Source organism: Cyphellophora attinorum (assembly GCF_001299255.1).
Source record: "Cyphellophora attinorum strain CBS 131958 chromosome Unknown Contig10, whole genome shotgun sequence".
Taxonomy (NCBI): domain Eukaryota; kingdom Fungi; phylum Ascomycota; class Eurotiomycetes; order Chaetothyriales; family Cyphellophoraceae; genus Cyphellophora; species Cyphellophora attinorum.
Genome location: NW_017253238.1, coordinates 578,742 through 593,647, shown reverse-complemented (window position 1 = coordinate 593,647; position 14,906 = coordinate 578,742). Strand labels below are relative to the sequence as shown.

General features: G+C 52.2%; 5 protein-coding genes across 5 annotated transcripts; 3 read left to right on the top strand and 2 right to left on the bottom strand.

The window, feature by feature from the left end:
* Positions 1–2,764: 2,764 nt before the first annotated feature.
* AB675_8063 (putative zinc metalloproteinase) lies at positions 2,765–5,328 on the bottom strand (the record flags this gene model as incomplete). Its single annotated transcript, XM_018148481.1, has 4 exons — positions 2,765–2,861; positions 2,911–3,034; positions 3,082–5,008; positions 5,056–5,328. 4 exons carry the CDS (start codon positions 5,326–5,328, stop codon positions 2,765–2,767), a joined length of 2,421 nt encoding a protein of 806 aa, XP_018001135.1.
* Positions 5,329–7,284: 1,956 nt separating this feature from the next.
* On the top strand, positions 7,285–8,313 carry AB675_8062 (uncharacterized protein; the record flags this gene model as incomplete). Its single annotated transcript, XM_018148480.1, has 2 exons — positions 7,285–7,362; positions 7,420–8,313. 2 exons carry the CDS (start codon positions 7,285–7,287, stop codon positions 8,311–8,313), a joined length of 972 nt encoding a protein of 323 aa, XP_018000976.1.
* A 2,330-nt stretch (positions 8,314–10,643) lies between these two features.
* Positions 10,644–11,873, bottom strand: AB675_8061 (20S rRNA accumulation protein 4; the record flags this gene model as incomplete). The annotated part of the gene is made up of 1 exon (XM_018148479.1): positions 10,644–11,873. One exon carries the CDS (start codon positions 11,871–11,873, stop codon positions 10,644–10,646), a length of 1,230 nt encoding a protein of 409 aa, XP_018001277.1.
* Positions 11,874–12,286: 413 nt separating this feature from the next.
* Positions 12,287–13,638, top strand: AB675_8060 (uncharacterized protein; the record flags this gene model as incomplete). Its single annotated transcript, XM_018148478.1, has 2 exons — positions 12,287–12,850; positions 13,087–13,638. 2 exons carry the CDS (start codon positions 12,287–12,289, stop codon positions 13,636–13,638), a joined length of 1,116 nt encoding a protein of 371 aa, XP_018001082.1.
* A 490-nt stretch (positions 13,639–14,128) lies between these two features.
* AB675_8059 (uncharacterized protein) lies at positions 14,129–14,746 on the top strand (the record flags this gene model as incomplete). The annotated part of the gene is made up of 3 exons (XM_018148476.1): positions 14,129–14,275; positions 14,331–14,521; positions 14,692–14,746. The coding sequence occupies 3 exons, from the start codon at positions 14,129–14,131 to the stop codon at positions 14,744–14,746; spliced, it is 393 nt and encodes a 130-aa protein (XP_018001269.1).
* Between the last annotated feature and the right edge of the window lie 160 nt (positions 14,747–14,906).

Below are 14,906 nucleotides of genomic sequence, written 5' to 3'. Positions count from 1 at the left end.
AAGTGTGAGATTGCAGGGATGCGAACGGAGGACTGGAAGTCCAAGACAAGGGTGAAATCGACGCGACGCTCCGAAGAAGGCCCACGCTGATGCCCTCATGTCAGTGTAGAGTCAACAACGCTAGGTCGGTGTGGCACCGTGTGAGCCACCTCATCAGTCGGGCATCCAAGGGAAGCGGTAAAGTTCACTGGACTGTAGAGCCTGGGTGGTGTGCTCCGCAAGCCGTGAGTGGACGACTGTCGACACAGTGGAACTGACCTGTGGCGCTCACAAAGCTTACAAGCCACGGCCTAGCCGCACCGTCTCTGAAACGACATTTCATGATCATGCGCGGAGCGAGAAAAGGGCCCATAACGACCAGGGTTCCCTGCAACCCAGCTTAGCTGAATGCGAATAGGCTATCCTCTCGGCGGCCTTGTGTCCCTTGGAGCCTATGGCTAAATTTGCCAGCAGATTTCGTTCTTCGTCTCATTTCCATGATCGCCATCGACCTCATTCTCTGCGGGAATCGACGATGCAAAACTCCTCAGCACCGCCACATTGTGGCGAACCTGGACCCCTCTGATTGTGGCTCGATTGCCGTGATTCGTTGACATGAATGCCAACCCTTGGGCTTACGCACTCCTCTTGCCGATCGTGCTGTGGCTTGAACGTGCCTCGAAGTGTGGCAGAGCCGTTACTCCCGTCAAGAGTACCGTCGAGCCGACTTGAGACAACCCTGCAGCGCGGGCTGGAGTGAGGAGTCCTCTCAGTATCACCTCGAAGCATTCCGTTTCGTGACAATCCTTCTGGAAGCGATTGTCCTTCGCATCGATATCGTACAGTGATCACGATCGCGCTCACATATCTCCTCGTGACCTGTATTTGCTGACTGTCGGAAGTGCGCAATATCGTACGCTATCAGTGTCGGCCGTGAGACAACCTTCGCAGCTTAGCTGTTGGAGTCATTGAATGATTGGAGAGCGCCGAGCGATTGAAGAAACACAGTGAACGTTCCAGATGCTGAGTAGCCCGATCTATGGATTTGGCCGTGATCAGATGCGCCTAGTGACCGTTCAATACCGAGAACTGCCGTAGGAGGCTGACACAGGCTCGAAAGCTCGAAAGCCTTCCCCTCTCACATGAGATTCAAATCACGATCGTTTGATTTGCGATGCTCGACTCTCTGACGGCGTCAAAGCCGAGTGCATCACCCATCCTGCAATAGAGGGCAGCGCAAGATGACATCATTTCATATAGGCTGAACAACGTGAGCCAGATGACTCGGAGTCATGAAACCGCTTCGTTGCACATTGTGACATGGTTGCCTACATTAGGCTAAGCCAATCCTTCCAAGCAAATGCGCATTCTTCGCACGCTCGACAGCGAAGATATTCTCTTGCAACTGCTGAACCTTGTTGGGGCATTATTGTTGCGCCCTTTCTGGCACTGCTGGTGACCTTTTCGCCTGGCACCCAAAGGAGAAGCGACTTTGGAGTTCCCAACCCAAGCATCGTCTGAACCCGATTCCATATGGGCATGCATTATTGAAGCGATCGCCTTCGTTACGAACAATTGACGGAATACTTACCTTGTTATTCGTCGCTCCGAGACCAAGCGACGTGCAAGTAGACTTCGCTATCGACAACGTGACTGCCGCAAGCTTCAACCGTGAGAACTGAGCGACGAGCTGTCGACATGACATCGCTAAGCCAGGCAAGATACGGAGTACGGCACGGCGGGGCACCAATGGCTTGGGTAGCGCATGTCGTCGTCGCTAAGACCCCCATGTGGCGTCGATAGATTCACCGCTTCACGGGCAAGTCGCCGACGACGACGTGAGCAGTATAAAGACCGGCGGGCAACCCAATATGTCAATTCGCGAGTTCTTCGTGCCCTCGCGTAAATGCAATAGATCTGTGTGTTATCGTTGATCAATGAGATCGATATGTCTCGCTTATGGCCCCCTCAGCCTTGGGCGTCGAACCCGACTTGGTGGGTTTCGACTTCGGCATACAGCCCCGAGCGGGACAAGCCGTCAAATCTCAACGGCGACAACGAAATCATCACTTGCCCGGCGTAAGACATCATGCTAGCCATAGGCAAGGTATTGCGCATTGTCCAGGCGGCAATAAATCACCATCAACGGCCTGCAGAAATTGCATTGCATCACAGATACTTTCTTACGACCAGGGTCCGAAATTGATTGAGAGTCTTTCGAATGGATTCTCGAAGCGCCCTGGCAGGGATCACTCATGATGATGATTTGATGCTAAGGATGAGGACGTGTACGTAGGTCACCTTCAGGCACTTTTCGTTCGTTCTCATGCTTCTTCAGCATCCGTTATTGCAAGAAATTGGACCGTGACGTATCACATGTGCAGTTTCGGCACGTCTTCCTTCTCCCTTGTTGCCGGGTGATCTTCATCGTTCGATGCGACTCGATGGTCGCACGTCGGAAAATGTTTCCGTCGTCTTCAGTTCCTACGATGGTCGGAAGCGTCTTTGCTTCCTCCAACAGCACTCAGCAATGTACAGGTCCCCTGAAAGTGTGGCAGTCTTAAAACACAATGCTGTCTTGCCATGCGTATTAGGTATTACCGTTGGCTCTGTATGCCAATTAAGGATGTTCGGTGTGCAGCTGAGCACGGAACTGTTGTAGGTCTCTCCTGGAGTTTGTAGGCAGTGTCCGAAGGAAGTAGAACAATGGCTGGGTGCCACTGGCTTCTGTCGCGTGGCTTTGGCCTTGTTCTTAGAATGCGATGTCGACTCAGATCAAGTCGGCTCATCGGGTGATGATGATCTGGAACCCATCCATCCAGGATCCGAAAGTCCCAATAACTCCGGCCAGGTAGTACCCTCTAGGGACCATCAATGTATGCCTGAACGATTGTTAGCAATGCTAGACCAGATGCTTGCGTCTCGACTTACCCTGAACCACCAGGTGACCCGAAAATTCCAGACCGTCGACCAGTGCTCGTCAAGATTTCGATGCCGTCGATCCAAGCTCCCGCACGTACATAGAATCCGAGAACCGTTTCGCCCCTTCTCGTATCTGACACGTATTAGTAGCGGCTTAGACGTTGCGCGGTTCTGGCTCACCAAGAAAGAATTCATCACCACCAGGCTTGCCTCCCCGAGCACCGAAGAGCTGATTCTTGCCATCTTCATAGCAGAACTCGATACCATCGACCGCAAGGCCCGCGTAGACTTTGACCGATGTCAGGAGTTTCGTTTGTAATGTAGCACTGTCCAGTATGACCACTTGCTCTTTGGTTCCTTCCATTGCTGAGGCACCAAACTTGTTGCTCTTGAAGCCTAGTCGAGTCTCGAAAGACTTGCCAAGACCAACGACCCCGTTGAACGCGTTCATAGTAAGACCTTCGTCCTGACGTGGAGCTTGTCTGACAGGCGGTAGACGGATCGTATTATTTTTTGACAACAGCTCATCCAGATCTTCGATCACTATTCTGCCAGAGCCTCCTGAGAATATGTCTAGCCTGATCTTGCGTTTTTTGAGCTCTTCTGGAAGCCGACCCCTGATTTCCGATGCGGTCAAGGTAACCTGCCGTGGGATCGCAGCATTTCGAGGATCGTTCGGTGTGTAATCGATGTAGTGTCTGCACAAGTCATCGCCTTCAGTGAAGATTTCGATGAACGATATGCCGCTGGCTGCCGAGCAGATGAGTCTACCATTGTCCACGGCGAAATATTGAATGCTGTCATCTTGCGATGCAGATGTATCGTCGCTCGGGAGTCTGAAGCAGGGATGGTACCGAAAACGCAGTGTATCAAGACGATGCCAACTGCACTCGTCTTCTATCCTGCAAACTTTCATTCCTTGCGATTGCGTCCGGGTTGAGTAGCATTCCTTGATCATGAATGTTCTGTTGAGCGTGACGTAGTCGCGCAGCATCACACCGTTCTCCTGATGAGGACAGCCGAAAAGATGTCCTACTTCATGCATGTGTGCTCCAATACCGATATTCGCCGCTTCCCAGCTGCTGCCAGATTCGCCACAGTCATTGGCTACGTAGTCCAGATCGGTTGGAGTGCAGTCCATGAAACTTGGGACGACTTCTTCGATGCACGACGGGTAACTCTGCACAGCGTGGGAGCCGAAGATGCCCAGGTTCAGAGTATCCGAGCAACCTCCAAGGGCAGCATGGGCGAGAATAGTGTTGCTTTCGCGATCCCAGTGCGAATCAAGTATGAGACACGCAACATACTGTTTCTGACCGTCGCGTATATTGAAATACTTCTTAATGGCCTCTGCAGCAATCGAATACAGATCGCCTTTGTTATCGGCGCCAGTGTTTTGTTGAGCACGGCTAAGATCCCGAAGCTCTTCGACAGTTCGTTCCGAACGCACAATGTGAACTTTGGCTTCGTTTTTCATGTGGCCGGCTTCCCAATCCCGAATGGACAGTGTACCTGGTTGCCATTCTTCGTCGAAGCGGAAACATCGCCGGCCGAATTTCTGACGGTACATTTGCTCAGCAGTAAATGCCTGCCAGAGGTGGGCAGCCATGCGGAACTTCCGGACAGCAAGAGGCAAGTCGTTGCCTTCCTTCTCCTTTCGCTCCGGAGTTGCGTCGTACGTACCTGGCGAGTCGGACCCGACCAGAATTGCAAGATGTAGTGGTGGTGCGCTGTTCAGTGGGAGATAATTAAGCATCATGAAAGATGAATGCATGGTTGGAGTGGCCGACCCACCACTATTGCTGAGCTTAGGCGAATTGAAATCAAAACGAATCTTATTCCAGCCCGGTGACAAATAGACCAATGCTTTGAAGTAAGACTCCGAGACTGGCCAGTAGGTAGGAGGAAACGAAAGACCGTCCTTATCATGTTGCAGGGTCAGAGTGCCGTCAATGGCCTTAACGTTGGGATCTCCGATCTCTCCCTGTATCAACAACACTTTTTGGTACACGACTGATCCGTCTAATATTGATGTGATCTTCGGCGCATACGGCGAGGTCGGCGCAGGCATGCGCATCGTCGGCGTCGTGCCAGACGGTGACAAGGTCTGCGTTTGGCATGAGTGCTATCCATACGAGATCGAAGCGTACTTACAATCATGCTGTTCCTGTTCGAATATGGTACAACATTAGGTCGCTGAGGTATGGGTGGGGCAGAAGCGGCGTCTGCTGGTGGCCGCGCCTGCGCGAGGTTTCCAGACGAGCCATTCGTGTACTGAGTCGACGGCGGTGTAGTGCTACCACCCAAGGCAGAGCTCAATGTTGAAGAAGACTTGGTCGTAGGAACTGTACCATGCGACTCGTTGGACGAATCGGATGTTCGGAAGCTAGCCTTTGAGCGCCGACGCAGCTCTTTGAAGAAGGGCATGGCGAGTCCAAGTCAATGCAAAAGACTGACGGCCTGGGGAGCCAGACAGCGATGTAAGCACGGCCAGACGACAGTGTTGTTTGACGGAAACGCCGCGCGGGTATTCAAGCAAAGCAAAGCTTGCGACTTTGGTGGGAACCGCTTGCAGATGTCGGGCGTCAACCGGATGTAGATTTCTCGCGACGTGCACGCTCAATTAGTTGACTGGATGAATAAAAGAACGACAGGCGATAAAGGCGAGTAGGAGATGATGGTGCTTCGAACGACAGTGAGAGAAGAATTAGCGACGATGTCGAATGTAACAAGAGGAAACTGCGATGGTTGATCGCACCTCATCATCCAGTCCCCGGAGGTTGAGCAAGCATGTGTCTTGGCCCTGATGAATGATGCGCAAGCACCTGCATCACATTTCATGGGCCAACAAGCTCTTTCTCCATGCGATAAAGACCTGCGCATGGTCCAATCGTCATGCCCACCATCTCAGGGTTGGATTAAGCTTAGCAACGGCACCTAACGAGATCTGGTTAGAATCGGCATTCCAGAGCCGTGGATAGAATGAAGGAGTGAGTATGATGGAAGAAAGCATCGCATTAATTCCAGCAAAGTGTCTGAATATCTGCAGTAAATGCGCTTGAAGACTCTGAATGAACCGGAGCCTAGAGGCTTGTGTACGCTACGCTGGTCTGAGGAAGTCATTAGTGCCCAGGGGCGGTTCTGAAGCTCGAGAGCGTAGGGACCAGCGGGCTTGATCGGATATATAATTCGCTACGAAGTGAACACAGAAATCACCCTCAAGTCGTCGAATGCATGAATCGGCCGTAATGTGCGCTGCGATGTAGAGCACCTTCGCTGCCAGGAGACGGTCTTCCGCCGGGCATTGAATCACAGACTGACACACACGACAAATTTGCTGCAGACGAGACAGCAAGCAGAGCTGTCACTGCGTCTCTTGAAATTGGCGCTGCATGTCTCCGACGAATTATTTGCAACATGGAGAATTATCATGCAGCACACGGAGGAAACGGAACTCCAGTACTAGTAGAGTCCTCTCCCAACGGGAAGAACGCAAGCTTCCAGCTATGGTTACGGACTCGCTGTCGCTTCGAGTCCAGGACGCGTACATGATCGATCTGCCAGCACACGACCCATCTATCAAGAATTTGGGCTTGTAAGAAATCAGGGACAGAGACATCGTCCGCGTCGGAAGCTAGAGCAAAGAAAGATACTCGAAAACTCGAATCTTGCATATACAGGGATTCTCAGGTACCAGCGCAGATTCAATCGGCGATGCATTGCAGAGATGCCACTCCTCCCGAGACCGAGAATAAATGAGGAGGGTTGGCCTTGGCCGTTGTGGAACCTTTGTTACCATTCTGATAGCAACTTGAGGTGAACAAGAATGTGTTCAATTGCAATAGTAGAGCGGTCTGGAGGACAAGCAATAGGTCAGCATGAGAGAGGCCGTGGGTGTTCTTGAACGAAGTATCTGGGGCAACCACAGTGCTCTCAAAATGCACCGGTAGCTGGCTCCTGCGCAGGCGGGCTGGGCTGGTAAGGTAACCTGCGGTGGGTTTGGGGTCGCTTCGAGCCACTATTATAGAACCCCACTGGCCAATCATTCCTTGGGCAACGTTCATTCTTCAAGTTCATGTCAGGCCCTGGCTGCAGTAATCGCTTGCTCATTGTTCACCTGTTGAGCCTTGTCCACCCTGAATTCTCCCTGTGTGTCGAGGAATTCTTCTAGGAGATACTCAAGAGCCTCAAGAGACTATTCATCATCTTCCTCCTTTAAAAATCACCAGAGTTGAAGTGCTCGCATGCTCGTTCAAGTTTAGGATTGAGTGCCGAACAAGCCATTTCAGCTCAGCCGCCCGCCCCTCTTGCTCACACCTGCACACCATCCATCTATCTTACCACATCTCAATGCTGCTTGCAGACTCTTTCACCTCGACTACTATGGCTCCCACACAGGTGAATTCCTACGGCACTTCAGACATTGAGAACAAGGTCTTGAGAAGAATCGAGATCTCTAAAGTAGCCAACCCCATATCCTCGGCTGCTTTTCCGAGTGCTGATACGCTGTGACTACAGGTTGCTAGAAATCTGCAAGACTGCCTCGCCTTTGCAAGCTTCAAAGCTCAGAATGGCTGGCAGGACAGAACCCTTCGCTCGATCGAACCAGAAGTTGCAGAGCAGCTGAAAAGGAAGCGGCCTCATAGTGAGGACATGCTCTCAGACGACTCGGACGACTTACCTCCCCTCGGTGGGCTCAGACGAGCAAACACCACAAATTTCAGGGCTCCCAACCAGCCATACACTTCTTCCAGAAAGAGAGTCCGTTCTGCTTCTGCCACGGCTGCAGACAAGACTGTGCATTTCTCTGGCAATTGGAGGCAAGAGAATGGCATGGCCCATACCTCCCCTGCACACAATCATACCCACTCTGCACCTTTCGAGTCGACTTTGCATGAGATGGAAGACTCTCCCATGTTCGATGTTCACAGCGACGATGAAGGTGCTGAGTTGGGTCATGAGCCGTCCAGCAGCATCATATCGACGTCGCCACCACGGACTCCCCCGCCAACGAGACGTCGCCTTCAAAACACGAAGCAAGCTGGAGCTGATCTCCTCCTCTACTTGGCCAACTCGCCCTCGCGATCTCCTGCCATCAACGTCACTCACATTTCCAGCTCATCCAAACCGCCCTCGACACCGCCCCAGCACAATCATCTGCCATCGTCGATGATGAACACTCCTGGCCAGAGCCTTGGTCTATTCAATGGGGCTCTGACGCCTGGACAGAACTTCAATCTTGCAGACTACTGCAACGTCACACCTAGTCCAGCACAGGCACCATGGGGTAGTCGTGCCCCTGCCTTGAGAACACCCGGACGGTTCGGACGACCTACGGGTATGGACACTCTACGAAAACCTCCGACAAGTCAAGGCCTTGCACTACAGCTAGGCGAGGAGCTGCCTCGATGATCAATCGTTGTGGTCGATATCGCAAGAACTACGTTTCTTTTCCGTCACTACTTGATTTACAGCGTTGTCTTTATCAGCATGTCTCTTGTTTCTGGTGTTTCCGAGCAAGGAATCATGCATTCTCGAATCATCAAGCAGCCTTGATGAACTTCAACACCTATGTCACAAGCACAATCATCTGTACTCTTTTCGCTGGTCGAATATTACGAAACAAACCACCAGCTCTAATGCTGATGGCAGTGGAAATTGCGAGGAACATTATGAAGGAATGGGATTAGGTCAGCAGAGAGTGGGGAAGGAACGACCAGAGGGCCCATGCTTGCATAGGAGCCTCAATGGCGCAGGCGGAAGGGTCACAGCAAGCACATCATAGCATAGCATACTTAGGTAGCAGTAGCAATAGCGAAGCGTGTGTTCACAGCACTTGGCTGTGATCGGCAATACAAATCTCGATACAATTGCTGATCTGGTTCCTCTCCTCCAGGTCGCTCCTGCTCCGTGATCAGTTACGATTTTGTGTCAGACCGAGTCAGATCGCCTGGCAGAACGATGCTGATAAACAGCTACTACTTTCTATATTGGCATTCGGCAGCAAGAAGGGCCTGGAATGATAGTGGCTGGCACGTTGTTCTCCTGCCGACATCCGGAACAATTAAGACACGCGACACGCGCTGACGATCCCTCGCAGCTGCCCGACCTCGCTCTCACTGACAGAAATCCGGCTGATGAGGCCCCTACGTTCTGCGATGTACTACTTGCATCGACGCTCGATTGACCATCATGATCGCAAAAGACCAACCCCTCAAAGATTCACAGAGCCTTCCGCGTGGGGACGCCCCTCAGCATCCCCAAAACTTTTTTATCAAAACCGCGTCCACTTTACGCGTAGAACCCTGCCAGCATGATGTCAAGGGCCGATAAGCGACCCCGGCTTTCCTTGAAGAAGGAAGGCGCGAACATCTGGTGTTCATTTCGTGTTCCTTTCGCGCCAAAAGTGGTCCCTTGTTTTCCCTGCTTCTGCAGCATGGCAGATCTGGGTTTAATTTTACTGTTCGTGTGAGATTTTGAACATTGCTGGATATGGTATAAGTCATGCAGAATCACCGTGTGGATGATGTTCTGTCGGATCTGGGAAATTGGGGCCGTTGGTCACGCCTTATAGCGTATGCCGCAGGCAGTACGAGGTAGAGTAGTGCCCAAGCTTCCAGGTGAGCTGGCTGGTTCACTTTCGAAGGGCATCTACGTCTGCTGGCGAGCTCGATGTAGCTCTGACTGCACACTGCCAACCCGTGGCTGGCCTGATGGTTGCTAGTAGTTCGCCCGGCGGTTTGTCAAAACTGTCAAAAGGAGGTTGACAGCGATGTGGTCGGCGCTCAACGCCGGTCTACACCACGCCCGGAGTATCTGACTACCTGGCCGTGCATTATTACGCATCGTTGTCTGATAAGCGAAGCGGAGATAGAAGCACGTTTTGGGTCTGGTCCATGCGAAGGTTGCTCTACGGAAACATCTTTCGCGAGGAAAAGATACTTTGCCGTCAGCACCTCGCAAAAGTTCGGCGACAGCGGGCAGGATGTCTTGGTTAAATGAGCTCGATATGCCATTGATTGGATCTGGGCACGGCCACGCGACTTTCGCTACTGTGGCGTTGATCGGCTGCAGCACTAGCGGCCGCGTGGCTGTGCCAATCAGAACTGCTCTACGCTAGACATCCCGAGATTCCGGCTGCTTTGGCGCCCTCCTGAACTTGGATCCAACTCATGGTCAAGGCGAGCGAGTTATCACTGCGAGCGATACTGTGCCGGCGTGCCGCAGAGCTCGTGTACAACATGCCGGTCGTGGGCGCACCCGACGATCAAGCACTGCAGATTTGATGATGGTCGGATGGTAGAATAGATAAATGCGTGGCTCAGAAGGTTCTTCTCATCATCTTCCAGCTTGACATGGTAGCTGTAGCGCCTCGGAAGTCAAGCTAGAGTCGTGCCGCTCGAAGCTTCGTCAAGTAGGTTGTTGGAAATCCTCAAGCGAAATGAGCCCCGAATGTCAAGAACGACGCCTCGAACCATGGCCATCGTCGCTGAGTGTGGTGGCATAACCTCCGGCCTGGAACCGGCAAGCTGCGGCAACGACCAGATCTTCGATGCAGCAGTATCGGCTTCTTCGTTTGCAAGCAGGTCCCAGGTGCATGACACGTCTTTCTGTTCAAGGGATGTTCTGTGCCGGATGTGCTCTCTACACGCTTGACACAAATCCTTGAGCTTTTCGAGCAGTCTTGCGAAAGCGCTTTCGACGTGCGTGCAATCGTGAGATCATCGCAGCCTGTCGTGTCATCAAGTCGTCTTCGCAGTCCTCTCCTCCCATTGCACTCCCACCCACTCTTCCCGGAAGCTGATTTGGCCAGTATCCCCACAATTATTCGTACATGTGCCAACCAGTATCGTACCCCATTCCATTCCATCATCTAGGTCCATGGTTTCGTCCTTCTCTAGCTCAAAGATGAGTCCTGGCACCAACTGTAGCTCGAAGGCTCTTTGTGCACCACAGCTCTGACATCTCGGAATGCCTCTAACGGCGCCTGCTTTGCCATGTGGCACAACAAAGCGAGAGGCCACGTCGTCATGACCAGAGTAGAGAAGAGGTTGGCCCTTGAACTCATACCGCAGTACTTGTTCCGAATTCTGGGCTATGCGATCCGAGAATTTTTGGAATGTTTTATCGAGCGTCGACTCGAAGGTGTCCTTGTCTGCACCGACGGCGCTTGAATCATCTGTATCAAATTGGTTGACTGCTGCTGCTGCTTTTGACCCTTCTGCCGCCGTCGCCTCAGGCTCCAATTCCTCTGCTTCTGCATCAAGGTAACAGTGTGGGAACGCTGGAGGCAGCGACGAGAGTACCGGCCAAGGCTCCGCAGGCTGGGTGCTTGACGGGCTTGTGGATGAAGCAGTCGATATCTTCAGCTTGTCTGCAAACGTTGCTATGGGTGGCTCACTGTCATTTACAGGACTCTGCGGCGGGATCGCTGCCAGCGAGGCAGATGTTGAGGACGTCGAGAAGGGATTCACTGCAGCAGATGAGCTCGAAAATAGAGAAAACGGGTTCGCGTTTGGCGAGGCTTTGTTAGCAGCAGAACCAAATAACGCAGAACCAATGTCCACGTTCGACTTGACATCCGCTGCGTTTTCAACGGCATTCTTTGACTCTGTCTGACGCTGTCTGACTGCTGGCTTCCGCACTTCTCGGAATGCTCTTACACTTCCAATCTTTTTGGAGCAGGTCTTCTTGCGACAGCAGAAAATATGAAGTCGGCGATCGTCATTGGGAAACTGCTGTTGCAAGTCTGCATTGAGCTGAAGAAGTAGCGATGTATAGCCATTGCAGACTTTACACTTCGCAAGCGCTCCAGACGGTTTGTGACCATCATCGATCCAGGTCGAATGACCTCCCAGGTGGCTGATGTCGTCGCCGACTGGCTCGTGTGATGCGTATCCTAGAGTCACGTTCGTCGTAGTATAGCCATCGTTGTCGTCTTCTGACGATGATTCGGCATCTCTAGGAGCCATGATGACCGTACACGCACTGATGTCGCTGTAAGTCGTCAAGCCGAATGTTTTTGCAGCGCGCCAAAAAATTGTTGGCCATCTGTAATGGAGGGGCAATTTAGAGTTTGTCTACGGGCCTAGCCGTCGATCCGCGGATCAGCGCCCCAACGCGAGATCTGTGCATCATCACGTTTGCCTTCACGCGCCTAGTATCAAGGCAACAGTTATCGTCACTCGACATCGGGAGATATGGACTTGTTCGCCGGCACTGAATCGAGGTCTCTCGATCACTACCGACAAAGCAAGAGTTGCACGTACTTGATGTGCACCGCAATGATAGAAAAGATCCACCTGCGTCGAATCCGCTGTCCAGGATAGCCATCGATCTGTTGAACGCTGAAACGTCCTCATCGTTACGCGACTACTTCGATGCAATGGAAGCACTCTCCTTGTCGGCCGTTGACCATGCCGTTTCAGAGCTGTCAGAGACGAGTGATGGAGGCCAAAGTGATGTTCTGAGACTTCTCATTCGACAGCCACCTGAAATTCGAGCCAAAGTCCTAGAAATTCTGGAAGTCAAAGACCTCCTCACACTACGTCGGGTCAATCATGCGCTGCATGAATTGATTCACGAACACGAAGCAGGGCTGTGTGCAAGTTATCGCCGCACTCGACCTCGAACAATGCCTTCGATCTCGCCGGTCCACGGTAACGCCAGAGATCTGATCTTCTACATTGATCTCAAGCAGCAGGACGTCCGCATGTGGCACCTTGCCCATGTGCTCGTGGATTACTATTACCCTCAGTCGAATGAGGAAGGCGTGGCGGACAAGGTGCGAGATCATGTCACACGAGACAAGAAACGCCTCTCCTTTCGTCAGGTGCTTTTCCGCGCAATGTTCATGCTCGATAATTTCCTTGAAGCGCTATGCGTGGTCATGAATGACGCCGACGAGGCGTTCAAGGACTGGGATGACGACACGTACCTGGGAGCAGTCGTAAGTCGCCCGAGCCCCTCCACGTGCCCATCCTCCCCTCCTGAAGCGAATAGACTCGACTGCGGTCCTTCACAGCGGTTCTGCGTGGCTCCTCTTTGAACGCTTTGAGAGGTAGCAAGGGTACACTGTACCTACGCAAGGGCTATCAAATACTGTTTTGCTGGAAAGTGTCACAGGAGCGCCATTTTCACCCGATAATCTGATGAGGTCAAGAGCTGTACTAACTGGGCTCATAGGATGTCTTCATGCTCGATCAACAACATATCATAGAAGATCTTGCACAGACGCCACAAGACGTCGTCGACATGCTCGCCGCATGGAAGTTGTTGCTCGCGATGTGCGACGCTAAAAAGCTGAAGTTCACTTTGCACGCTCCCCACGTACCCTTTGCCTCGATCAAACGAATTGTGTTGTACTGCGGCCTTTCTGTGCTCTCTGAGTTGTTGGAAGGTAGTCAGGATGTTGCTGTACGTCGAAATCTCCTGGGCGAAATGTGTGGTCGAGCATCGAGGTATTGGAATGCTAGGGATACGACTTCACTGCTCGGGAATCCGCCTCTCGATTCCATTCACCATCTCGCAGTCGATCGTCACAGAATGGCTGGCTATTGTTCCCGACGAGCGTCCAGAGTCGTGAACAAGTTTGTTGAAACTCAGGATATCATATCTCAAGCTGCATTCTCCGTGCTGCAACGGGAGAGCAACATCAGCGATCCGGAAGCAGGCACCCAGCCATCAACATGGGCGTCGGCGGTACTGAGCGGTGTGTTCGGAATCACTCTAGCATGAAAGAGACACCGTTGCGCGCACTTTCCGGCCCGCACGGCTCAGACACGATGATACAGCTTGCTCAGGCTCCTAATCGAGCGGGAACGATTCTATCGCAATCGTATGCTATGCGTCGTGTAGCCATTGCGATGGGCCGACCGACATCAGCCTGCTACGACACTCAACGATCTGACGCTTCGCCTGTCTGATATTTAAGATGTCACGCTTCGCAAGAAAACGAAGGCTCAGACGACGAGCACGCGTCACCATACAACTGTCATTCGGCAAAGCCGTGGTATATTGTTGAGGAGTATCCTGGAGTTGCCTACAATGATCCGGCAGTTCAACAGGTGTTCTCAGGCCAAGGAAGGGGGTTAACCGGCTCCGCGGGGCTACCCTCGGGACCTCGGCACCTTGATGGTGCTTAGTACTTTATCAGCAAGCACACTTCGCGACACGAGCAACGTGACAACTTCTTGCAAGCTCAATTCAACGAGCTCTTCCAGGCAAAATGGCCTCAAACTCCAAACCAGTTCAGATCCGAGAATACCAATTCCCCAAGGGTGAGCTGGGGCGAAAGGTCTTGATCACTGGCATTATTATGCTGCTATCCGCCAAGCGGAGCATCATCGAGCCAGGTTCCGTCCTTTATAACAATGTATGTCCCTAGGCCTTACCTTGTGTTGACTCAAGTGAGTATTGACAGGGACAAGGTGCTATCTTATGACAGCCGACTGTACACCGCAGCGCGCTACATCCAGAACTTCCTCTTCTACTTCCTCTTTGGTGCACACGCCATCGAAACACCCCTCTTTGCCTGGTCTCGCCTGAGGAAACATGGCGTTCCGGTACTGAGTCTGACATGGCTCAAGTGGATGTTGACGATTCCAGTCGGAGGCAAATTGTAAGTGCAACGTCGTTTTGAAGTGCAGTCAGGCGAGCAGAAGCTCGAGTGAGCGTGCAAGAGACCCCTCCAGACATATACTCAAAGACCGTTCAAGACTTGCGCGTACCGTCCTTCCCATATACATTATGTATGTCAACGTGATGCTAACCAAATCCCCATTGAAATAGCACATTCGAGCAATTCGATCAGCTTGTAGCCAGTAAAGCAGCGTTGGGCCGTTAGGCTACCTACTTCCAGAATCAGGGTCCTCGAAATACTTTCCCAATCGATACTACAAGAATCCGAGATACTTTGGGGTCCGCGAGCTGTGGATCTAAATTCCCTGCGGCTGAATGCCGGACCGTACTTACGACACGACGCTGATAACGGATGAGGCAACGTT